The sequence below is a fragment of the Aplidium turbinatum genome, chromosome 11, assembly GCF_918807975.1.
Source record: "Aplidium turbinatum chromosome 11, kaAplTurb1.1, whole genome shotgun sequence".
Lineage (NCBI taxonomy): Eukaryota > Metazoa > Chordata > Ascidiacea > Aplousobranchia > Polyclinidae > Aplidium > Aplidium turbinatum.
The window spans coordinates 24,034,187-24,060,210 of record NC_137482.1 but is presented as its reverse complement, the minus strand read 5'-3'; the positions used below and the strand labels follow the sequence as shown (position 1 = coordinate 24,060,210).

At 36.5% G+C, this 26,024-nt stretch overlaps 1 protein-coding gene across 1 annotated transcript; it reads right to left on the bottom strand.

The window, feature by feature from the left end:
* Positions 1-6,004: 6,004 nt before the first annotated feature.
* LOC145779910 (metal cation symporter ZIP14-like) lies at positions 6,005-25,823 on the bottom strand. The gene is made up of 14 exons (XM_082591583.1): positions 25,732-25,823; positions 24,994-25,151; positions 24,133-24,247; positions 23,543-23,646; positions 17,008-17,182; positions 14,679-14,803; positions 14,002-14,182; positions 10,671-10,840; positions 9,940-10,095; positions 8,850-9,020; positions 8,250-8,304; positions 7,465-7,617; positions 6,945-7,132; positions 6,005-6,563 (listed from the first exon to the last, which is right to left on the bottom strand). The coding sequence occupies exons 1-14, from the start codon at positions 25,799-25,801 to the stop codon at positions 6,423-6,425; spliced, it is 1,962 nt and encodes a 653-aa protein (XP_082447709.1). The 5' UTR covers positions 25,802-25,823; the 3' UTR covers positions 6,005-6,422.
* Positions 25,824-26,024: the final 201 nt, after the last annotated feature.

Here is a 26,024-nt window from a genome sequence, read left to right as displayed (position 1 = left end):
CTGGTACCATACTTACTGCTTTGGCATGTTGACCAATTTTACACATTGAGTTATCAAGCCTGCCATTCTGCCAAGATTAGCTAAAAACTTTGATCTGAAGAGAGTACGTTATGTGCTCGTCGCCAGACTCAGAGGTTGTGTTGCTAGATAACAAGAGCAGCGAAAAGAGTACCGGTATATCAGCATCAAATAATGACAATCATTCACCAAGTCCCAAAACAAAAAGTGGTACGATAGGCTATAAACAGCCTTTTAATCGTCAATGGTTGAATGATCCTGATTTTAAAAGTTCGATACAAGAAAACAAAACTGATAGATATGTAGCCTTTTGTAAGATTTGTGATATTAAATTAAATCGAAAGAGAACAGTGATTTAGTAAGCATGTATCTTCTCTAAACTGTTGATTTCAGAGTCATGTTATTCTTCAAATTGGCACGAAATAGGTCGCAAAGGTTCAATTTTGCAGTCTTGTGCTTTTGTATCCAAATCTTGTGCTTTTTTTTCTTAAATCTTGTGCTTTTTCTGAAATTGCTGTGGTAGCATTGCTCTGGACCAGTGGTTTTCAACCAGGGTTCTGCGGAACCCTAAGGTTCCGCCAGTAAGTCTAGGGGTTCCGCAAGTTTACATTCAAATCCGAGAGTCTATTTTATTATTATATGCATATTGTTTAAATATAATCAAATATTGATTAGGTCTGCCACTATTAATAAATTTGCTACACTTTAACACGTTCGCTACGCTCCCGAATTTTCGTTGTTTTCTTGTTGTGCGATTACCTTTCACTTTCTGCTTTCCCGCCAAAGAAACACCAGGCTCAAGTTTCTCATTGAATTTTTTATGAGAATAAATGTATTTTTTACAGTTTGTATTTTTATTCTAGGCTACATAAATAAATCTGAACATGACTATTTTAATTTAATTTTATTAATCAAACGATGTTTATTGCATAAGGCAATTAAATTATTGAGCAAGAGTTCCTCGAGGTTTTGGAACGTTTCATTGGGTTACGTTCCACCAAAAACGTTGAAAACCACTGCTCTGGAGTACCAAAAATTAAAAAATTTGGTAGGCTACCATTTTGGTTGCGTTTCCGATTAACCGATTAGTTGTTTTTCCCAGTCATGTTAAGAGTTGACAGCTGTTGGAATGGTAACTACAAATCAGTTCTGCAGGGTGCAGCCGAATAACTCGAACAAAAGGCTTTCCTGTAAGCGTTAGGTTTTTGCTGTAAGCAGTCAATTAACTTAGATGCTGCGGCTCAGAGCAGGTTTTAGTTTGATGGAGACGAGACCAAATGGCTCTTTCAATGCTAAAGGTCGCCGACCCGTGATCTAGATAAAACAAAGCATAGATTTATCATTGTAATGAACCTTTTATACAAACGATATAATCCAACAACATTTTGAAGGCTTGTGGCGCTTGAGTACGTGCAGTTAAGTTCGCAGAAATATTCTGGACACAACACAAAGCTACTACGTGGCAGAGCAAATATTTTTGTATTTTATTCTGTTTGATGATGCAGTTGAGAAGTTATGCTTTTATGTGACGCATGTGATGGCTGTAAATTTCGGTGAAAGAGACAAACATATCAACTCGATGGAATAACATGTCCGCAACAGCATTAGCCTACGTAGCCATGACTTGTAACTGCTCAACGAGATGACAACAACGAAGCAAACTAATCTATCCTTGAAAACCAAAGTTACAAATCGTTCTTGAAAACTATTGAACGTCATCATGTGCCGTCTCCGAGCAGACGTTTGGCCATCATTTGCTTTCTCACATCACGTTCAGCCGCTATTCTTTTTGCTTCTCCAAAACTTGACAAGTTAGCCGATTGTCTTACATCACCTCCCCAAGCTCGTCTTGTTCTTCCCTTGCACCTCTTTTCTTCCACTATACCTTCAACAACCATTTGATACACTGTAGCACTGTAGCTGTCCTGCCGATCCTCTCAAAACTATGGATGCCGTGTACTAAAGTGAAACTATTATTTTAGGTCAAGTCATTGCAAAGTCAACATTGGACAGCAGAAGTTACTGACGATATTCTGTGGGCCAGGTGGTCGACTAACGTTTGATTGAGCTCAGTTTCATAGAAACCAAAACTTGTCAGCACTTGCAAACCGATGCAAAATAAAAAAAAAGTCGCCGGAGTAAAGAATTCCATTAAAAAATAATGGGAATTTTTAATAAAAAAAGGAAACATAAGATTAAAAGCCAAAACTTCAATTTCTCTCATTTAGTGAAAAGAATGTTTTTAACCTTTAACTATGTTTTAGCAAACCGATTTGCGGAGGGGTAAGTTTAACCGTGTACTCGACCCCTTCTAATAAAAAAAAATAAAAAAATTGACTAGTTGCACCAGTTTTAACAACTGCATTTTGAAACAAATGTCTGAAAAGCACGATAGAATAATATTATGGAGTAGGCCTACTTTTGTCTTTTGTCTACTTTACCAATACGTAAAGTAAGAGGATTTTAAGCTCTGAACTCTGATGCCATTGCACAACATCAACTAGCAAAATTACAGGTAGGCTATTGAGTGTGCGACTCTTAATAAAGTTAATAATTCTACAACATCCTGCACAACAGCATCTAGATGAGAAGATATTTTTAGCTATTTGGGTCTCTCAATCAATCATAGCCTATACAGTTTGTAAGAGCAATGTGTGTATCACTCGCATGTAGCACTTTTGCATGAAGCCCAACTGTAATGTCCTGTCATTGCAGCAGCTCTTTTAGTACACATATACCAACACAGTGCTTCCTAAACAAACCCAATTTCATGAAAAAAAATCGTCAAAATTACAGTTATCCTTCAATTTTAACCAGGTATCCATTGATTCGATTAGTTTTACTTTTTCAATATTTAGCTACTAGCATGCAGTCCTCAAGCTTGAATTCTGTTTTCGATAACTAGCCTCTCCTACGCAAAGGCAGAGTGTTATGACATTAGAAACTAGTGACAAAAAAAAGTTGCGCATCCAGCTGTGATACGATTACGAATAAGGAAACGTTCATCTGCTGTCAATTGACGAAGTTCCACTACTAAAGCTAGGTCTATTTACGCAGAATTTACAGCTCAGTTCAGAATAATGTTTTGAGGAATCGCACTAATCAATTCAATTTTTTTTTTTTTTTTTTGCTGTTGGCGCAAACATGTACAGAACGACAAAGTAAACACACGAATTTGACACCAACAAAAGGGAAAGATGGCAAAACCCAAAAGTTTAAAATATACATCGATAAAACAGTACTAGCTAAACTACCACTATCTTAAAATTGTACAGCCACCAAACCTAGAAGAGAGATAGAAAAAAAACAATGTTTTTTTTTTTTGTGATAATAGTCCTACAATTACAATTAACACTTGCAAGTGCAAGGGCGATTTAAACTTAATTAGGCTACACAAAAAACAAATTCAAATGATAACAAGTTTCCTGAACGTTTGCTTTGAGAGTCTTCAAAGGCATCTTAAAAAAATGAAATGTGATGTCATAGAAGACCAGCAATTCAAAAGTTACAGGAAACCGGCTCAGTGTGACCGTACGAATTTACAAAAAAAGTAATCAAAAGCAAGGATACGCTTAAATAAAAAAATACATAAATAGTACTCTTTTTTTTCTCAGATACAGTTTGATTATTCAATTTAATTTTTCAAAGCATTTACACACATCAAAAATGAAATAAGTTTTTGGTGATTTTAATGCATTTTTGCTTATTTTAAAAGGTAGCCTTTAGTGAGAAAAAAGGTGAAAATTTAATTGAAAGCAAATTGAGAAGAGACAATGTGGCAAGTTGTCACAGTTTGAATAAAACAAAGCTACCGAAGTAAAGTGATTTTTACGACACACAGTACAATTTATTCAAAAAAGCTCTGGCAGCACTGCTGCTAAACATATTAGGCTACCAGTTAACTGATGTACAGATTTACAAATTCCAGGGAAAAAAGATAAATTCAAACAAAAAAATGAGTTGCAACATCCAAAGAATTACAGTCCAGTCTTGATCTTTTTTCTTTTACATTTTAGGTTTTGATGAATAAGTTTCTTCACATATAAAAGGCTGCCGATTTCAACTATTTTACAGCTATCCTAAATCAAAGTTTCTTCAATTTGCCTTTTCTTTGCCAATTCTTGATTAAATTCAAAAAACTTACTATTGGAGTAATTGCAAACAAATTCTTTATTCAATTTTTTTGATCTTGTCGTGTCTCCAACTCTTGATTTTGTTATTTGTCCAAATTTTGAATTTAAACCAGAAGAGTAAATATTTAGCCGCCTACTTGAAAAGCGCGGGAACCAAAAGTTTTTACCACTAGTTTTAACCAAGGATGCCAGCGACAAATTTCCAATAAACTTAGATTGTGTGCTAAAAAAAACCCAGATGAGGCAAAAAAAACCCAGGTCCAGAAAATATGTAGTAAAGCGGTTAAAAAAACCTGCGTGCGCTTTCAGCACCATTTTTAAATCATTACACAGAAGCCTCAGAAAGCTACAAATAGTAACACGTAGCCTATATATATATAATTATACAATAAAAAAAACAATGAAAACTATCAATACGACAAAAAAGTGCTCAATGCTAAGCAAAAAAGCAAAGCAGAGCAAATTAAATCAAATATAGTAATTAATAACTATATTTGATTTAATTATACAATATACATGCTTATGTTGGTATGGTAGTTAATATATATGTAATATAACTATATACAAAAACAAGAGCTTGGTAGGCCTATATGGGCTCACAGCAAAGATTTTGGTTCAAAATTACCTTTATGGTAAAGCGTCTAGCTAGCAAGGTTCAGTGCGTGTTTAACCAAAATTTCTAAAACTGACTAGACAAAACCAATAAGGTTAGTTTTGACTTTTGAACTAAACTTTTTGCTGTGTGAGTTGTAGACTGCGGCTGAGGAGAATCATCATGCCTGCTTACTGCTTGGTGTACAACTACGATAACTTGGTACTTAGCAATAAACCCTGCTTAGCCTTTTTCATTTGAACATACTGTAATGTTGAAAAGAATAACTCAAATTCACAATAAGTAAATGTTCAGTAACACAAATAGTTGTACTACTCCAATTTTTAGTCATCCACATTTTCATAAAGTTGGATCATTTCTTTAGCATCCTGTAGGCTACCTCACTGACTGCAGTAGCTGATGCAAAAAAACATTACCAGTAGGCTACCTTATCATTTTTGTGTTGCAGTGTGGACCATTTATCGAAGATCCCAGTGCCTTAATACCGTGCAAGCTCTGTACAAAGTTAAAAACCAAAAAAACCTAGATTTACCTAAATTTGAAATAAAAAAACTTAAAACCCAGATGTGGTCAAAAAAACCCAGATCTAGGTGGAAAAACCAAGGTCTGGCATCCTTGGTTTTAACTACTGCACTTTGAAACTAACGTCTGAAAAGCACGATAGAATAATATGGAGTAGGCCTACTTTGTCTAAAAATAGTATAGCCTACACTCTGAGACCCCTGAAGTTCGTTACACGACCCCTTGCCGGGTCGCAACCCCCAGTTTGGGAAGCCCTGGATTAGAGGACGAACTGACTTTGGGGTACATAAGAACTTGCTAACGTTACCATAATGGCCTGCCAAGTTTCCATTTAAAGGTTTTAACAACGTTTTCATGTTTAGAATTATTTAGTGAAATCAGTAAACTGTTGTAATGAGTTCTCTAACATTGGAGCTATGTTTTCAGCCCCAGTTTCATGTCCATCTTCACCAGCTTACATTACACAGGAGCGTGTTAACCGCACCCACGGCCGGCAGGGCCCATTGCCGTATATCAGCCCAAGCATCATTTAGCCTGTCTATAGGGTTTTTCGCTCATCAAAATGCTTTGACACCGTACACTGCTCTTGAAAAGTGCTTTGAAACATGCCATTGAAAACTATCTAACATTCTACCTACTGTAAGTAATAACAAGAACAATAACAAGAAAACAATCTATGTTTATTATTGAACATCAGTGTAAACTACACCATGGTGAAAGCAAGCTACGTAAGTGGTGAGTTTCTGATTTACTGTATCGTTGAAAATGTGAAAAACATATCTGTACATACGTATGAAGAGTATTGCGGCATGAAGTGAAAACGGCAACAAAAGTATTACAAGACAAATACTGATATACAAAGACGGAAAAGATTAATATATCTGATACTAGCCTGTCGAATGTTGAATTACAAACATTTGAAATTTGTACATTGGGTTATATACCTTGGTGGCCATACCCAGTGTACGCACTGCATTGATGAGGCCAGAAGGCCGAAACGGTGTGCCACTGTCTGCAGTTATATCCTAACTCATGTGGCTTTAAAGAAACAATAGTCAGTAGTTCAGTAGTTCTTCAACATTTTTTTTGTGATTTCATCAATTTTTATTAATTTTTCTAAATTTTAAACGTGAAAATTAGGACTGTATAGCATCGATTAATGGTTCCTCAAATATGGAGAGAATCAATAGAAGACCCCAACCCATAACCAATCCAAGATTTTGAACTAGGAATTGAAGTTTTGGCTGTTTAGTTTCTTCTTCCACTAGTTCATGAAGCTGCAAAATGTAATGAATGGAAATAGCAATGTATTTGATGAGTATAGCCTAAACTTTTTGCTAAACGTGAACATAAATTTGCTTTGCAAGTTTTACTTCAAGACTAAATGTCGATTAGCAAAACGTCTTTAGGGATAAAGCTTAAATGTTCTCAACTCTGTGTTAGTTTGGTTGATTTGAGGAATAATTTTTTACTAAGAAAGATCCGTCTTCATGATAAATATTAAAAACTTGATAAAAAAACGATAGGAGCAAATTTACATACAATCGGCAAAGGATAAATTAGAATGAAAAAGATTAGGAAATGAGAACCTCTGAACTATTAATCAATTTTCCCAAAATTTATTTATCTTTTGACGGGGTAACCTGTAGGCTACTTACCACATTCACTAGCGAGATATAAAGAAACATTCCGGCTACAAAAGCAAGAAGCCAGATTCTGATCTGTTCGTCTTCGGAAAGCGCAATGCCAACGTAAAGGCCAATGTAACAGCAACACGCCGCAATAAAGTTCAGTGCTACAGCTCTCCACTTTGACAGGCCATTGTTCAAGTAAATAGCAAAGTCACCTGCACAGTAATTGAACGGTAACACCAACATGCGATGACGATGATGCAGATGTAGCCTGGTCGATAAATTTATTGCAACTAAATTTTACAAATAAAATCTCACTGAGGCCTAAAATTAAAAACTCCATATAGCCTGTCAAATCCATCATCATCATCGTCAGATCCGTTTAATCTATATCGACTCTCGGGTACTTTTAGGACATATCAGTTGCTGTTTGTAAAAAAAAAAAATCTTTCTTTGAAGTTTAAGAATATTGGAGCATAAGTGTAGTCATGGTGATGTAGCAACCTTTACCTTGTCACTTAAATTGTCATTATATAAAATTATTTACCGAATTCATGCGGAAGTTCGTGGAATACTATAGCAAGTGAAGTGCCAATCCCTTGAGTGCTTGATTCGCTAAAAGCCGCTCCAATTGCAATTCCATCGCCAAAGTTATGAAGGATATCACCAACAAATATCAATATGCCAGTTGACGTAATGCCTGGAAAAGATAAATGCTTCTTAGTGGCTTGATGTTGCAAACAAACTGTAGATCATCATCAGTGTACGTATGCAGCAGACTGTACAAATCATGACCGTAATTAATACACTGACTTCTTAATTCTACAATAACCTGTAAAATAAAGGTTTAAGTGGGTGAATGGTTGAATAATCTGGTCTCCCTTGCAATTGTGAGGTGGTTATGTGGTTTTTACAACAAGTGAAACTATTTATTGCACTTCAACGTGTTCTTTTTCCATATCTTCGGGTCAAATAATATGTCAAATTGTAGAAAAGCAGAAACTGATAAAAACTGCTATACCATGTAGAGCAAGAGGAAACTGTTGCATAAATGCTGCTTTCTAATGTCTTACATTGCTTTTGCAAAAGATGCTTGCAGTTTTGAAACATATTTAAAAAATATATTTCTTCAAAACCTTAAATTTATCGAGTAAAATAATCATTCATCTTAAATAATTATAAACATGGATATTAATATCAGTGATGGTGTGCTTTATCTTTGTCTACGCTTTCTCAGATATTTGTGCGACAGCATCTGTACGTTTTCAACTTTTTATTATATTTATGATGCAAACAGATAATTAGGCTAATTATCTTGACGGGGAGACATACCCCAGAAATATCTTGCGTCGGTTTCTTTGGTTAGCGTAACTTCACTGACGTCACTCTAAAAATAAAAATATGTTCAATGTTTGTGCCACAACTTGTGCCAAATTGTGCCTTCACAAAGCACTGTACATGAGGCTAATATTCGGTGTTTAAATTTAAACTTTTGTCTACGTTTACTTTAACCAGCATTGACTTTGCAGCCACTCTTTCCACCAAAAAAATTCGGTAGTATTAAAATTTGGTTTTGAATCTTTAATAACCTCGTCCTGACAAAGTATTTGATTATTCCTAACCGTTTGCGTACTTGTAGACTTTGTAGAATGTACACTTGTATACTGTATAGCCTTTGAAGCATTGACCACTGACGTATAGCCTGGTACCGAGAGGAAAGTTTCTAAAGTTGTTGACTGTCGAAGTGTTGTTTAAAACTTTTATTACCACAACTATGTTAACCTCCAATATAGTTAACAAAGCATAGGCCTAACCCAACATTTCAAATATAAAAAAATTTAAAATGAAATTGTTATATTTAAGTATCGTTGAAACAATTAACTACTATGCAGTATACAAACAACAAAATCTTAGTTTTATATTCGAATTTACTTGTTTTTCATCAGATTCGTCACTGTCTGATGTCTTCACTTCGTCCAGTTCTGTCACTTGTACTTGCCCAGATGTTTTTGTCTCATCAATCGATGTGAATTTGGTCACCTGATTGTCTTCCGCATTTCTGTTGTATGTGACGTCAGCATGCATATGATTATGACTATGAACCTGTAACAATGGCAATGATTCGAAATTAGTTCGAGATACAGAATTGTTTAAAAGTGAAAACAAAACGCCAATCTTCGAAATTAAACACAACAATAACCAGACAATATGTTTTTCGGCAGCCGACTGCTTGCTGTACTGGTGAGTACTCAGCTTTTTACTGATAGCCAGGAAGAAAGCTCCCTTCAGAAAACCAGACAAGGTTCCGAAGCGAATTTTTTAAAATTTCAAAACATTTCAAAGTATTGATTCAAACCGCTCTGGTTAAAACTGGTCCAAGATTAGAATAGCTTCAAAATTGCATAAACTCAATGTTGCTTTGTATCAATGCAATGGTGTTTGCAAATAAAAATATTTAAGAAAAAAATAAAACAATGAAAACTATTAATACTACAAAAAGTGCTCAATGCCAAGCAAAAAGGCAAAGCAGAGCGAATTAAATCAAATATAGTTATTAAATATTACTATTTGAAGCCTTTACAAATTGTTTCACCTAACGGATTCCGTTAGGTGAAACAATTTGTAAAGGCTTCAGATAGTAATAACTATATTTGATTTAAGAAAAAAATATATCCAATATACTTTCTAAAACCTCTACAGCCTGTTTCACCCTAAAAGGAGGATCATCAGAAGGTCCTTATCTATTTGAATAAGGGCCTTCTGATGATCCCTCTTTTAGGGTGAAACAGGCTGTAGAGGTTTTAGAAAGTTGTAACTAGATTCGATGTAATTTGGTCTGCTTGGCCTTTTGCTTGGCATTGAGCACTTTTTGTAGTGTTAATAGTATTCATTATTTAAGAAAAAAACATATATTTCAAGTTTATGAACTAAAAGCGTTTCACGCTAAAAGTTTCTCTTAAATGCTTTTTTTAAATGTCTCGAATATTAATCGTATTATTTTGTAATTTAGAAACAATTTTACCGATTTTCCTTTGGACAAAATCTTGAGGCTATTTTCAAATATGAACATCAACCATATGCCAGCTATAACCACCATAAACTTCCAAACGTAATCTTCAACGTGGATGCCACTCTCTTCCGCCGCATCGTGTCCATCATGGTCGTGTAACCCAACCACCTAGATGGATAAAACATCAATAAGCTTCGTTTGATTGAGAAGTTTCTTTATCAAAAATATACAAACTGGCTTTTATTCCTTGTTACTTTGCATAGGTATATTGATGCAATCCTGTCCGTATATTTTTACACGTCCCTTCTCTTAGTTTTCATTGTGTCTATCTTAAAACTCTTTCAGTGTAATTTATAGGTTTGTTAGAAAGTCTAAAGCTCATCTCCACCAATACAACCTACTTAATTCTTTACTGATGGTTACAGCTTTGTATTGTGTAGCCTACTTGAGCAAATACGAGTTCATATATAATCTAAAAGTATTAAATATTATAATATTTAATATCTTTTCAGGTATTACCGATTTATTGCTTTTGCATGTTTTTCAGGACCTTCTGATGGTCCTCCTTTTATGTGAAACAGGCTGTCAAGGGTTTAGATAATCATAACTATATTTGATTTAACCTAAAAGTATAGTATCTATTTTGAAACGTGCGTGGGTTGGCTGTTTCTATTTCCCTACGAGTGCCTGCTAGATAACCTAGACCCTTTCACCACTTTCAATATTTTTTTATGTCGACTAACCTCAGGAATGATGTGGAAAATGGCGTCTCCCGACATAGTTCCCACTCCAAGCGCTATAAAGAATTGCATCACCATGCGGAAGGTCGGTGTTCCAATCGCCGGAAAGAATATTAGCCCAACAAAAGCCAGCATACTTATAATCGTGACCGCTGCTGTACCGTAGCCGTACTCTAAAACAAAGAGGTGACGCCATTTGAATGTTGGATGGGGATTTTTTCAGAAACTTTAATTATTGTTTACCGTTACAAACCAAATATAAAAAATTGTCTCAAAATGTTTACAAGAAAGCAAGTTTATAAAACAAGTTGTAGTCTACAAAGAAATTAGTGACGTTGCTCTAGTCTAGACTACAACACTCTAGATCAGGGGTGGGCACAGTTGTTCAAAGAAAGAGCCGCTTGCGGATAAACTATAAACACCAGCGAGCCGCAAAATCAGTTGACACAAAATAACATAACAGCAATAAAAACACAATGATTGTTTATCCATATCAGTTTTGTTCTTGACTCGCTAATCTCTGAAAATTTGAACGATAAGTTGTTAATGCTGTGCGAATTAATTCTTCCAAGTTGTTCATTTGTCAAGGTTGCACGATGTTTTGATTTTACAAAGTTCATTACAGAGAATAAAGATTCACAACAATAAGTTGTGGATAAAACATAAATGATTCGTACACTGGTCTTTTTTAATTCTGGATATTTATTCTCTGGAACCTGTGGTAGAACTCAGTGGTAGAGTGGCACTGACTGAAGTTTTTTAAAACCACATCTTCTTGCATGTCAGTCAGTTCCATTTCTACAGCGGACATGTTAATGGCGAAAGGTTGGCGAATTAGACAGCCATCACTGACTGCATTAACGTTGAATGGATTGTTGAGACGGAGCGATCTTCCTGGCGTCAGCCAGGGGCTCCGGAAGCGGGGGCCCCTGCCCTCAATTTTTCTGCAGATGGAGGGGCAGGAGGGGCAATGGTGCCCTTCTAAAGTCATGTAAGCTACTGCACATTTTGCAATATAACAATTTATGCCATTTGTTTTTAGCCTAATTATAAGTTTATCATTTAAGTTATATCTCATTTATTGGCAGCAGTGGCCGAGTGGTTAGCCCGTTGGGCTCGCAGTCGAGAGCCTGCATGTTCGACTCCAGCCACCCGCACTTGCTGTTGTTTCTCTGGGCAAGAAACTTTACGATAATTGCCTCTACCCAGTGATCGATTTCGAGTAATGGGTAGTACCAAATTTAAGTCATAAGTAGAGTAGACAACCGGAAACAGACATTGCCGTCGGCTGCAGCGTGGATCAGATGTACGTCGGAAGGCGTACACCGATGCATATATAGCGCTCAAGTCCGCAATGCAAGATAAAGATATGAAAAACATTTTTGCCCAAAAACAATCTTTCATTTTTGCCTAAAATAATATTTACGGCACAAAATTTTGCAACACGGTACAGGCCTTAAAACTTGTTTTTTTTTCGGCAGCCATTGTGGCCTACCAGGAGCTCCTTCTCGGCGGCCAAATCTGCGTGCTTGGAGGCCAAAATACAAAATAAAAATAACGATAGCACAAGTAAATAGAATTAAACTTGCAACAATGCTAAATGGATCACTTAGCGTTGTTGAAGTCTGGGCCTGGGCGACGTCCTAAAATAGAATCGTTGCACCACGCAATAACTGCTTTATCGGGGGATTGTAATCCAGTACTGCGGGACCATCTAATGACGCTCGCACAAGTGTCTCCATGTGGCTGATTTTAAAGAAGTTCGCCACTCCCCTAGAATTCTTTTTAGCAACGAAAAACAACGTTCGACATGTGTTGACGATGACGGCAAGGTAATAAAATAAGTAATTCAATGATGTGAAGGAGATTACTAAAAGAAGCATAATTTCTGCAAAATATGATCAAAAAAATGTTTTTCCCTCGGATGTCAACTAACTTAGTTCTCCTTTTTAACAACGATTCAATGTCCGACAACATCAAATCGACATAAAAACGAGAATATTGCCAGCCGACGTAAATTAGCACTTCGGATTAAGACTTTGTTAAAATAAACGTCGGGAATTACAAACAAGACTTACAGCGCTGGTGATCGCAGATGGATATATTCCATCAATAACAAATATTCCGCACAATGCAACAGTGGCGATTATGACTCGCTGACCTAATTTTGCGTCACTCTTTGATACTACATATTTTCGATAGTTAATCCACGATCATTCTATTGCGAAATTAAATAATTGGCTAGAAGAGACCGGCGGCCAAACTTGGCCGATTGAGGAGGTAGCACCGGCGGTCATTCAAGCACTACTTAGCGGCCATGGCCACAGGCTGCTTTGAGGTTGACAGTAGGTTACATCATTATAACATAGCATGATGCCCTTCTTTGTATACCGGACACTTGTAGGCTATCATTACTCAATACATAGTGAGCTGATATAGCTTAGCATTATCGCTATATCTTATTATAAAACATGAAAAAAAGTTGGCCTTTTAGTAAACAAAAGTGCCCTTTTTTCGTAATCTTGTCCCCCCAGTCAAAACTCGTTCCAGCGTCCCTGGCGTCAGCGCTACTTGACTACTCACTATAGAACAGCAAGCATTGTGTTTCGCTAACCATACCGGTGTAGCCTGCACATTAGCCATCAAGACTTTTCCCAAAAACATGTAGATTAGCTCAGTTTCGTGGGCGCTACACTCGACTGCCGAGAAACACATGTTTTGGGAAAAGTGTTGAATGTATTTAATCTTTTGATCTTTGTATCGTATTGGGCGTAGCCTAAATTAGATTTTGAATAAGGTGTCATAAATTTTAATTTTTACCAACCGATTTTTGCGCCCCTACCAATGTGGCGCCCATGGCTCGAGCCATGCCTGCCATACCCTATGTACGCCACTGCTTGGTTGACAGCGCGAGATAACATTTATTATCTTAATTTTTTTGTAATATTACGATTCAATACAAAAGCCACAAAATTTTTGTTGTCGAGCCGCATGCGGCTCGCGAGCCGCAGTTTGCCCACTGTTGTCTAGATCTATCAGATGTGCGTAAAGGACTAAAAGGAAAGCCAGGAATAATAACAATGAAATTAAAATGAAACTGTGTAGAAAAGTGTAATAATAAAACTGTTGCTACGGTACTACAAATGTGCATCAGCTAGCTATTGAAGTCTTCACGATTGTGTTGCTGTCGAGCGAAGAAGTGAGCAAGAATATCAGTTTCGCAGATGGTTTCAAAGGTTTACTTACATTCCACAGCAGCACAAGCAAAGACTTTGAGCCGGTAACATCAAAAAGTAGGCGGAGCATAAACCTTGTCAACTCATAACCAACATACTCATCGCTTCTGTGTATACTGGTCCAGAAGTGCCATTGAGATTCTTCGTTGCCGGCGACTCTCTTAGACAAACTCCCCCAACGATTTGCTGCAGAAACGCTGGACACATTTCCAGCAATTGAGTTCGATTTATATCGCCGTAGAAACCGAAGATGGATCGTAGTTGCTCTTCCGAGTAGCACTGCAAGTATTACAAAGGTAAATTTAAATTGTGAATGAAAATATAATTGAGTTCATGAACCAAGCATTGCTTTGTGACAGGTCACATGCGTAGCCAGGCAAGTTATCTACGTTTAATTCGGTTAGTCGACATTGACAAGAGAAGTTTCTAAACACAATAGATTCTTTTTAAATTTAATTGAATACAAATAAAAATTAAATTTAATGTGACTTTTGTTTTTGACATAACTTATGACTTTTTCTCTTGTTCAGTTCAAGACATGTCAAAACTCCAACTGCCAAAACTGAAAGGTTGCTCATTCGTCAAGAACCTCAGTTTGTAGAGCGTAGCCTAAATTGGAAGGAGACTAGTTGTAAGTTGTAGAACAGAATATAAACATGCAGCAAATGTAAGGTATAGTTTAATGCATGCCATTATCTTATAAATTAGATCATTTAAAAGTTAAAGCGAAACACTAGAACAAACATTGATGTCAAAAGTTACATCATCGACCCACCATAGCAGCATCTGCAAGTGTATCATCAGCATTTCGTTTCCTCCTCTCATGGTCATGGTCGACAGGCTGATTATTTGAAGAGGAGCTCCCACCAATCGCAAGGTTGTTCAAAAGGTTTCTGAAGGCTAAAGTGAAGTAAAATGTGCAGAAATGAACAAGCTTTACTTATTGTTATGTTGTTTGACACGTGTATTCCTTCAGCACGTCGAACAGACTGACAAGATATTAGGTCCGTTTAGGCTACTTGGAAACAAATTCACGGAATGCAAATCCAGTACTGTAGGCCTACTGTACATTTTTCTTAATTTGAAAAGATTTTGTAAGGCAAAATTTGAGTTTGTTTTTCAAAATGAAATATTACTAACAATAAAAAAAACAAAAAATCTCAATCGTAAAGTCTCTTGTCAAGATAATTACATGCTCTTGATGAGTGTCAAGCTAAGGCCTATCCTACTGTCAGCAAAACCTCTTCACCAATAAATCATGGAGCCGACAAATAGCCTACAGTTAATTTTTTTACTTTGGTAGTAAACCGATTCTTGTGTTTGAACCTTAGCTGAAAGAAATTTTGACCAAGTTGACCAAAGACCAGTGATGTACGCGCATACAAAAAATATTGACGCCGTCAGCGTAAACGCAAACGTTCGAAAAACCATACGCCGTATGCGTCAACGTAACTTGTAAAAAAAAGTTGGCGGCGTCAGCGTCAGCGCATACACTAGCGTAAACTCATCTTGTTTGCTAGGTGCCAAACATTCACACGGTATAAATCACTCGAAACAAACAAGTTTTATTTTGAATTTTCACGAAGAAACACAAGCATCTGAAAATGTTCATCTGACGTTTTGCTGCGTTTTGGTTTCAATATGTCTTTGCCCATTGAAAACATTTTTTCAACTACAGTGCTGGAAGGTATTGGCGTGTTGTAGCGAAAAAAATACATAAAAAAGTATGCGTTAACGCTATGTGCTAAAAAAACGCAAAAACTTTACGGCGTAGCCTCAAGCGCAAACTATTCAAAAAAATGTGGCCGCAAGCGTTAGCGTAAACAAAAAGTCGTCTACGCCGCAAGTGTGCGGCGTAGAATTTGCGGCGTATACGTACATCTCTGCCAAAGACACACCACTCTTCGACTTTTCCGGAGTATTTTTTAGTTTTGGTGTAGTTTTGGTTGGTGAACAAACCAGTAGTTTTGATATTTGGAGCTTCAAGCACATATGCGTCGCAATTACCTGCATTTTGGCCTCAGTCAAATTATTAACAGTTAAGGATTCCAACTAAAGAGAAAAGCCAATAATTATGATTATTGCGCATCAATATGGAATGAATTAATTGTTTTCAAGCGAGGTGATTTTGAGTTAACTATGTCTGTAAGTCCTTGTATGACCTTTACTGGCCATCCTGACGACGACACAGACATTGCGGGTTTATGTTTTTTAATTATCTTTAACAAAAGCCATAAAAGTACTAACCATGACAAATCAGGCCGTATCTTTAGGTAGCCATGTACTAACTAAACAATCAGACCGTTTTGAAAGCAAACAAAGCCATAAAAATCCGCATGAGGTTGTCTAACAGTCAATACAAAAGCTAAGCACTTGCTGATTGCGCCATTTTACTGCTTGAAATGCCTTCAAAACTAACCCTCACCAAGACTGGGAATTTAGCCGAGAACACAAGCTGAAGATTTGAGTTTGCACAAGTGTGCCTTAGTTTCTTTCATGACCGCCATGGGGTGTTTTGATGCATGTCATACATTTTCAGGTGGTTACGTTCAATTTGATAAAAGAGCAACATTTTTACTTCTTGTAGATGACGCCAAAAACAGTAAAAACGCCATTTTTCGAACTTCTTTAAGATGCTGAATGCTATACAAAAACAAAACGTTCTACGCAATCCGTTTGGTATTCTCAGATGGGGGGGAATCACTTTGTGTCACGATTTGTAATCGCAATTGCACTTTGTGTAATCACTAACCTGTGCAATTGTGGTTTTAAATATTTAAAAAATTGTTGTAGGTGTGGTTTGGTGGCTGTGCAAATTAACAATTCTAATTTTAAAACACCGTTTGTTTGTTTGTTTATCTTTATCCTGCATTGCGGGAAAGCGGACTTGAGCGCTATGCATTTTTAGCGATGCATTTTTAGCATTTTTAGCGATGCATTTTTAGCTATGCCGTTTTAGCGATGCCAAACACTGTTTTGTTGGTACCAAATTCCTGTGTTTGCTTATCGTTTTTTTTTTCTGTTTTTTGCCAGCAATGAAATAAAAATTGAATTAGACATAGCTTGCAAGTGAAACAAACAATAAATTAAAAACGTTGCATCACCTTCGTCACTTATGACATCATTAACAGCACCGATATGGTCAAGTAACTCTTCAATGACGTCTTGTGATGACGGGAGTATGCAATTTCCAATGTGCAGGTTTGCGAGTAGGGCATATATGACGTCATCAACGTGGCTTGTGCAATCGCTGGCGAGTAAGGTGAACGGACCGAAACACTGAAATAAAACAAACTCATCACTCGCACGGCATGTATGAAGGGGGAGGTATGTAATTTCCATATCACTCGCACGGCATGTATGAAGGGGGAGGTATGTAATTTCCATATCACTCGCACGGCATGTATGAAGGGGGAGGTATGTAATTTCCATATCACTCGCACGGCATGTATGAAGTGGGAGGTATGTAATTTCCATATCACTCGCACGGCATGTATGAAGGGGGAGGTATGTAGTTTCCATATCACTCGCACGGCATGTATGAAGGGGGAGGTATGTAATTTCTATATCACTCGCACGGCATGTATAAAGGGGGATGTATGTAATTTCTATATCACTCGCACGGCATGTATGAAGGGGGAGGTATGTAATTTCCATATCACTCGCACGGCATGTATGAAGGGGGAGGTATGTAATTTTCATATCACTCGCACGGCATGTATGAAGGAGGAGGTATGTAATATCCATATCACTCGCACGGCATGTATGAAGGGGGAGGTATGTAATTTCCATATCACTCGCACGGCATGTATGAAGGGGGAGGTATGTAATTTCCATATCACTCGCACGGCATGTATGAAGGGGGATGTATGTAATTTCCATATCACTCGCACGGCATGTATGAAGGGGGAGGTATGTAATTTCCATATCACTTGCACTGCATGTATGAAGGGGGAGGTATGTAATTTCTATATCACTCGTACTGCATGTATGAAGGGGGATGTATGTAATTTCCATATCACTCGCACGGCATGCATGAAGGGGGAGGTATGTAATTTCCATATCACTTGCACAGCATGTATGAAGGGGGAGGTGTGTAATTTCCATATCACTCGCACGGCATGTATGAAGGGGGAGGTATGTAATTTCCATATCACTCGCACGGCATGCATGAAGGGGGAGGTATGTAATTTCTATATCACTCGCACGGCATGTATGAAGGGGGAGGTATGTAATTTCCATATCACTCGCACGGCATGTATGAAGGGGGAGGTATGCAATTTGCCAATTTTCATGATAACATGCTCATGATTTAGCAAGTGTGACATTGCTAAATGGTATATTGTGAGTTGTATGCAAGACAACCACAATAAGGGGTCTCCATCTTCTAAAATACTTTACAGGGTCAATCCCTGATCAAAAAGCTTGTTTTACACTAGGTACATATTTGCTTGAGTATCAATCTGCAAATCGAGTACAAGCAAGCTTATTGAGTGAAACATGTCCATCTCCAAATACCTGTTGATGTACATGGATGGTGATATTTTTATGATCATCAAATCAAAGTTGAATATGATCGTAACAAACAAGTGTGTCACAACTGGCACAACATTGCAACAAATGAAAATAAATCGTGTGATTTGCGACCACATATGGTTATAAAGATTATTCAGTTGTTTATAAGAAAGCTTTGTATTTTTGGCTTCCAAGTATATTTATTTCTACAGGTTTCTAACCCCTTAGATAAATTAGATAAAATTATTGTACGTTTGTTTGTAGGTTGGCTTTACCTATTGTACCACAACAGAACAGTTTAAAGGAAATACAAAAATGTTTTGACAGGTATCGAATGTCTTAAAAGATAAATCGATTTGTTTCACTTGATTCAGTTTAATCCTGTGCAGTTAGAAATTAATTTCAATTTATGAAATCATGTTCGGTTGTTCAAATATACATTTCATTTTGAAAGGAATAGAATCTCTAAAAATATCACTTTTTAAACAACCTTGACTGAAGACGATTTTCTAGATAGAAATTAATTTCCAGCTGAAAATGATTCAATTGATTGAAGGGAGTATAAACTGATTCGTAGTATGTGCAGCCGAAAACGTTCGCTTTATTTTATTTTTATTCGTAATAATGTTAAACGTTGTGGTGTTGCTCAGCTAAGTCTGTTTATGGTTGAAATAAGTTACCTCTCTACCCAAATTAAACTGATTCGTATTCGTAAGCAAGTTGTTAGTTTAACCAACGTAAGAAAAAATTAAGATAAAATACCAGTTTTCGAGTAAGCTTCTTAACAGACGTCACAGCAATCACTCATGGACTAACACAAAATGATGACACCGGTATTACGAGGGAAATGTAGTTTATCGTCATATTTACTAAGGAACAAACAGCACGTCAATTGTTTACTGCAATGATCACCACTTTTACGTCATATGTGGATGAGTTGCGAAATCATTGCATCCGGTTTGCACAGAACGATCCCCTACGCTACGTCTTACTATGGATGATGATAATGAGATACGTACAATTGGTGCGCATATTTTAATGCACGTCACAAGTAAAAAGAACATTGCATCCGCTGTAGAGTAAGCATTGGTTTGCTCCTCTGAAGGCAGCAGTATGATTATTCAAAGTCAGAACGTTTGCTGAAGACTACTAAGCGTAAGGTAAGCGTTACACTGCAGTGGTTGTCTTACCACTGTGCATTGGACTAAAATATAAGGAGCAATGTTTGTAGAAAAATTTTAGGACAAACAACTTTAAAAACTTTGGAATGCTGATCAGTTGTATCCGAAAGAACTGCAGATTTTTGAAGGGCAAAAATTCACTTCTGTACACCTATTTACCATTCTGGTTGTAATATATTTTTTCACCCTATTCTTTTGAGTAAGACTAAAGCTGTTTTTTTTTTCTTACATGTTATCCAGGCTTACGCCCAAAATTGAAGATTTATATTAAGTGGATGGAAAGGCAAGAAAGGCAATCTTCGTGTCCATCTTCAGGCATGCCTTTAAGTGTCCTATCAAAGATACAGCCGCATATTCTTGAGCAGTGTCGAACCGGCGCCCTTTCCAGTGGTGTACCAGGGTTTTCACCACTCGGCTATGAAGTCGACATTAAAATTGTTATTCAGACTTTCTTGACATATTCGTAAGGTGGATTTTTGGTGGGTCACAGAGACAGGTGGGAGAAGGTTACAATTTTTGGCACCCTAACCACTATTGCTATAAAAATCTTTTATTAAATATATACTAAAAAGTTTGAGTGTTCATCAGGAATACAATATCGTTTCTAGCAGTAGTTGCAACGTTCATCTGATGATGCGAAAGTAAAAGCAGAAACATACAAGTCAGTTATTTTACAGTATTTTTCACTGACGTTTGCGCACCGTGAGAATGCAGATCCTCAGAGCAAATACCATACTAAATAACGTTTTCCTTTTTAGTCTTACCTTCAGCCGCATTGCACTACATAACTTTGTAAATTTTATTCTGCACATTATTTGCTCTGAGGACGCGCATTGTCATGGTGCACGAAACGTCAGTGAAGCAATAAAACAAATTGTATGTTTGTGCTTTTCTACTTTTTCATTCATCAATTTATCAAATGAGCGTTGCAACTACTGCTAGAAATGTTAATATAATGTTGATGAATTCTTTTCATCAACTTTAACATTTTTATTGTAACTTTTCCATGTTTTTTATTGACTTTCTATCATGAACAGGGCAAGAAATATGGACAACGTATCGACTCCAAACATGTCAACAACCCGGATGTTCAATCCTTCTGTATGGACAATCGACGTCGCTGTGATCGCTATTTTAGCTGTGTTCTCTTTCTACACGATAATCGCTCTGACGTTCCACGCCATGAAAAACCGCAGATCAAATCAATCCACCGAGCTTGGAAACGAAAATCGGCTCACGAGAACAGCGAAGATAATCGTGGTCGCGATTGCAATTACATCTTTACTGTATCACGTAGTATCGATTGGTACGCTATTAGTCGAAAAGCACGCCTTTAGCGACACTATTACTGTTTCTTCTTCAAGAGCAAAGATGGCTTGTCAAGTTTTACCTAGAATGGAAATCGTTTGTGTAATCATTGGAACAGGACTAACCTATCTCTTTCTGTGGGTTCGGCAGCGAGTGTTCTACATTAACCCTTCTATTCGTCTACTTAACAGCAGAGGAGTGAATGCTACAAGCTATCTTGTTCTTTTTATTTGGATACTTTACTTCGTTCCTGCATCCATCTCATACTGCGCTTTGATTCGCTACGAGTATTTGCAACCGGGTGGCTGTCAAGTTGTGCTCAGCACTTTAACCGTTTATCGCGACATCATTATTTCTTGGGTGGCAGTTTCTATTTTCATGCAAGTTGCGCTGCTTTGTCTGTTTTTTAATCCAATTTTAAACAGAACTTCTTTAAAAATCCAAACTTCTCGAGGCAGCAACGGAGCTTCATCCTCAAATAGTCAGTCGTACAAGCGATTATTGCGGAGAGTGAAGCGGGCTGTGATCCTTACTGTAATATGCTTAACATCTGACATTCTTTCGGCGGTCATCACACTTTTAATTTGGAAGCCAAATGTAAATAACTCTGTTCTGATTTATAATGTGAATTTAGTCGTCAACCTATGCGCTACCATTGGCTGCTTCGATCATTGGTTATCCTTACTTTGGCCATGGTTCTCAAAGTTAAAGAAGAGGACGACAAGAGGTAGCGGCAACAGTTGCAACACCCCATCAGTGTCTGCTGGGAACATTCCTCAAGCAGTATCAGGAAGCACAAGATTTTTGACAAAAACTGACCGTGCATCATCAGCTGATGGACTGGAGTGAGTGCCCAGGTTACAACGGGTGAAGACTTAACGTTGAATCAAAATAAACATTACAGTAGTTTGGTTTTAAATGTTGCTGCTCACAAGGACGGAACCAATACAAAAATCTTCGGACTGTGTGCATCGTTGGAAGCTGAACTCTCCCAGAACGAGTGGAATTCAAAATAAATAAGAGGTTTATTAACACAAAATTGACTACTTCATGTATTCAACTTAACTGTTTACATCATTTTATTTTTATTGTGGTTTAATGAAATAATTTAATGACGTCATATAAACAATAACAAGGAAAAGCTTTCTGTGTAGCACTGACTTTCGTCATAAAAACAATCACTGCATCTGTACAAAATACTAACGAGCAGTAAACAATCTAACATTTAAAAAATCGTGAGAGACATATGTAAGTTTAATCCAAGCTGGGCAAAACTGCTATAAAAAAATATTTACATAAAAGCTGTCAGGCCAATACCAAATAAGTTATAAAATGTACCTACAATAGTAACGAGACAAGTAGAACGCTTTAAAATATAACACCTTTATAACTTTTTTTCTTTTATTGTTAAGCCTGCTGTTTTTTTTGTTTGTTTCAGATGTAGTTGATTTTTTTCTGAAGAAGGCTGGTATAGTACTATTTGCTATTAATTGAAAGCATGCCCAGCAGTTGATCCATTCATGTCGTTCCGCCCAAAACATGAATTGTTTGTTATCAAGTCATTCAAATAATCTCGTGGCTGAATGGAACGAATTTTATGAGCCCAATATCCCTAATTATAGTATGAAGCTTCGTTTGTGCCGTTAAAAAATAATTGAAGTCACCACAGCGCTTGCTAGAGATGCCCACATGGCTACAACTTGCTGAAACAAGCTGCAGGGTGATGCTTAGTGACGCTGTAAAATGGTAGTTTGTAAAGTGTACCAGATATGGATAAACTCTGTGCATGCTTTCAATTGGTTAATAGTATCTGATTCATATATTAGCTATGCCTGTGACGAAGGGGTAAAATCAGTTATAAAAAATTAAATGAATATGTCACTTATGCTATTTTAAAATGCACATTCATCAAAGGCTGCTGACGCAACGATCGCCTACATTGTGATGGTAACAAAGATTGTGTTGCTGTAAGGTTCACGCAAGCTTCACGACGCATTCCAAGCCAGAACAATGCAGTCTTAAAACAGTTTAAACACTTTAAAACGGGTTTCTGTTTTGGCTTCTGTAACCTGTTTAGGCTTTCGTCTGATTGACAAGACGACTGGAAGCTGGAATAAGAGCCTACTTACAATAGAATAAAACTTACACTGCAGCAGCATCTCAGAAAACAATTAACTCTTTGCAGCTTAATTTTTTGTCTTGGCCCAACTTGTTCCTAAGTTTTAAGTTTGTATGATGCTTTAATGGCTTTAATAAAAATGTGTACCGGTATACAAGAATGCTACCCCAAAACTTTTCAATGAATACACTACAGAAACTAATTTGACAGCATTAAATTTTAATGTTGACAAGTAACAGCAAACTTTTTTGCATTTTATCTGTTCCGTAGGCCACTCAATAGAAAGGGGCAGAAAATTTGTGTGAAAATATGCACATTTTGTGACATCAACAAATTAATCTTAATTGTCTCAAACTAATTTTTATTGGTACCCTTCCTTTTTTCTTTAAGGGCAGTTGATAAATCCATTTATTTAAAAAAGAAACGTTCAAGCGACGATTAAACATGTTTTAATCTTAATATTTTATTTACGTTCTCGTTCATCCCGCATGTTTTTCTCCCCTCTATCAAACTCACCTCATTATGTGACCCTTCATATTTTGCATTCAACCTTTTGAGTATCGCTCTGATGTCACTTCTACACCATCGATTGGAATAAATAGTCGAATTCAACTCTGATTCTGCGATGAAGTTGAAAGGTTGTTAAGAACAGGTTCTATTATTTTTCAAGCATGAAAACTTGTAGTTCTAAGCAAGTTGCAAGTAGTGGGCCACATGGGACCTGGTTAATTAGAGTTTAATCAGGGTTTTTTATTTGTACTGCGGAAAGCTATTCTTCTCAAGAATTTAAGATTATCTACAGCTACTACTGAAGAAAAACGTTTGAAAGTAGGATATTAGATTCTTGTTAAAATAATTGTCAATTCAGTTTTATACCATAAACAGCAAGTGCAATGAGAACTAATATTCTAATGATATGAAGAAACAACGCATTTCAGGAAAGCATATGCTTTGTCAAAATTCTCCACATGTGTAATTGTGTAGGCCTGTTACTTCTTCTCTCTCTTAGTTAGTAGTGGTATAACGTAAATCATCATAAAATTCCAAAAAACATAATATCACAAGTATGGAAACGTAATCTCAATGAGTGATGCGCTGAAACCTACCAGTCTCTTTCCCGTCGTTGTTGATGAGAAGTTGCAGAATGTTTCTTGCCACGGGTAAGAAAGACTCTTCTGTGAAGGTCTCCACTCCTTCACCCAAGTTATTTACAGATAGTTTCTGAAAGAGAACATTTCATGTATTAAGACGTTTGGTCGCAGTAGGCGGGTGGACAGTTTGAATATTTGTGAACATTCTTTGTCACATTTGATAGCAAGTTTTATTAAGTTTTGTCGCATTCCATGTCGAGACAGTATGCATTGCCATAGAATCATTACTTTCAGCCAACAACTCTAATGAAACTCATGCAGCCAATAGATGTTACATAAATTTTCATCTGTGGCCCAGGACTTTCCGAGTGAGCTTCACCGATATTTTTTATCGCCTATAAACGAAAATGACATTGCAATCATGTGGATGAGAACACCGCCATTTTGAATAATACAAAATGTCGGTTGTTGATCAAAATATGTTTAAAAAATTTTTCCGAAAATGTTTGAAGTTATGTAGCTATTTTAATTTATGTATTATTTTTTGAATTATGCAATTCAATCTTATAAAGCTGTTATCAATTATTTGTCTATGGTTTTCAAAAAGTATCTCTTTACCAAAGCTATAAGATATGTTTAACTGACAAAAGTATGTAATAACATGTTAATGCTGTAAATAAGTTTAGAATTGCTCTTTTTTCTAAATTATAAAGATTTTTTTCACCAACCGCAAATCCTTTTGAATAAGATATGATTTCTCAAACAGATTTGTAATAAAAAGAAATGAGAATGTTGTATATGATGTTATCCTCAATGATGGTCAAATTTTTAAACAGGATTACATGAAATACAAACAGGCTTAAATTTTCAACCCACCTGAAAGCAGGGCATGTCTGTCTCACAACCGATTCTTTCCTTCAAAGCCTCAAGAAGGTTGCCGAAGCCAAAGTTATTCATTATGCCAGATGTCGAACCACTGGCTTTGGTAAGATGAAGGAATGTTAATTCCTCATGTTGATGATGATCCACAAGAACTGAAAAAAGCAAAAAACATTTCAACAAGGTTCGCTATTGGACCTGTGAGGTTACTGGGTTAAATAATGAACTTTGGAATATTTGTCAGAAAAAAAAAACACGAGATACCTTCTTAAAGCGCATAAAAACGGTCTACCAAGTGTTTTGTTGCGTGCTGGGGTAGACATTTCGTTTGCTGCCTTAAAATGTAATTTTTTTCTCCATAAACTCATACTAAAAAAGGCTTCAAGTTAAATGTACATCAGGCTGCAATCGAATAGCTTCCATAAGATGATTGCAAAGTGATTAATTTGAATACGGTAATTTTAACTTTGTCAACACTAATTTTTTCTAAGTGGTTAAGTTTTAAATGTCAATGGTAAATCAACTACAGTTTTGTTTATTCTCTACATATTTCATTTTATTATATTTTAATTTTCATTATTATCTTGTCGGGTGCATGAAATAAAGTATCGGTCACATAGCAAGATGTGACTACTTGTGCCAAGATGTGTCTCTTACCAATGTTGTCTTATTAAACCACCCACAATTAAAAGAAATGCCCACTTTTGTAATGATATGGTGCCAGACTAAACTTACTTTGACTATGCCCAGGTCCCAACAAGCAAAGCAAAGCTCCCATAGTGGAATACGCAAATCTAAACATCATCTCTTCAAAAACCTATTATCCTTTATACCTAAAAATGTAGCCCACATAATAATTTAAAATGAAATATAATTTTATTTTTTACCATTGGAAACAATATTTATTCGTAAAATTATAAACTGAAGAATTAATTTCTTACTCTGCAACAGTTTTTAAACCCAAAAATAATCATCTCTAAGAATATTACGCTGTCTTGCAGCCCTGAAAAAGTTTAAAAAGTTGCAAT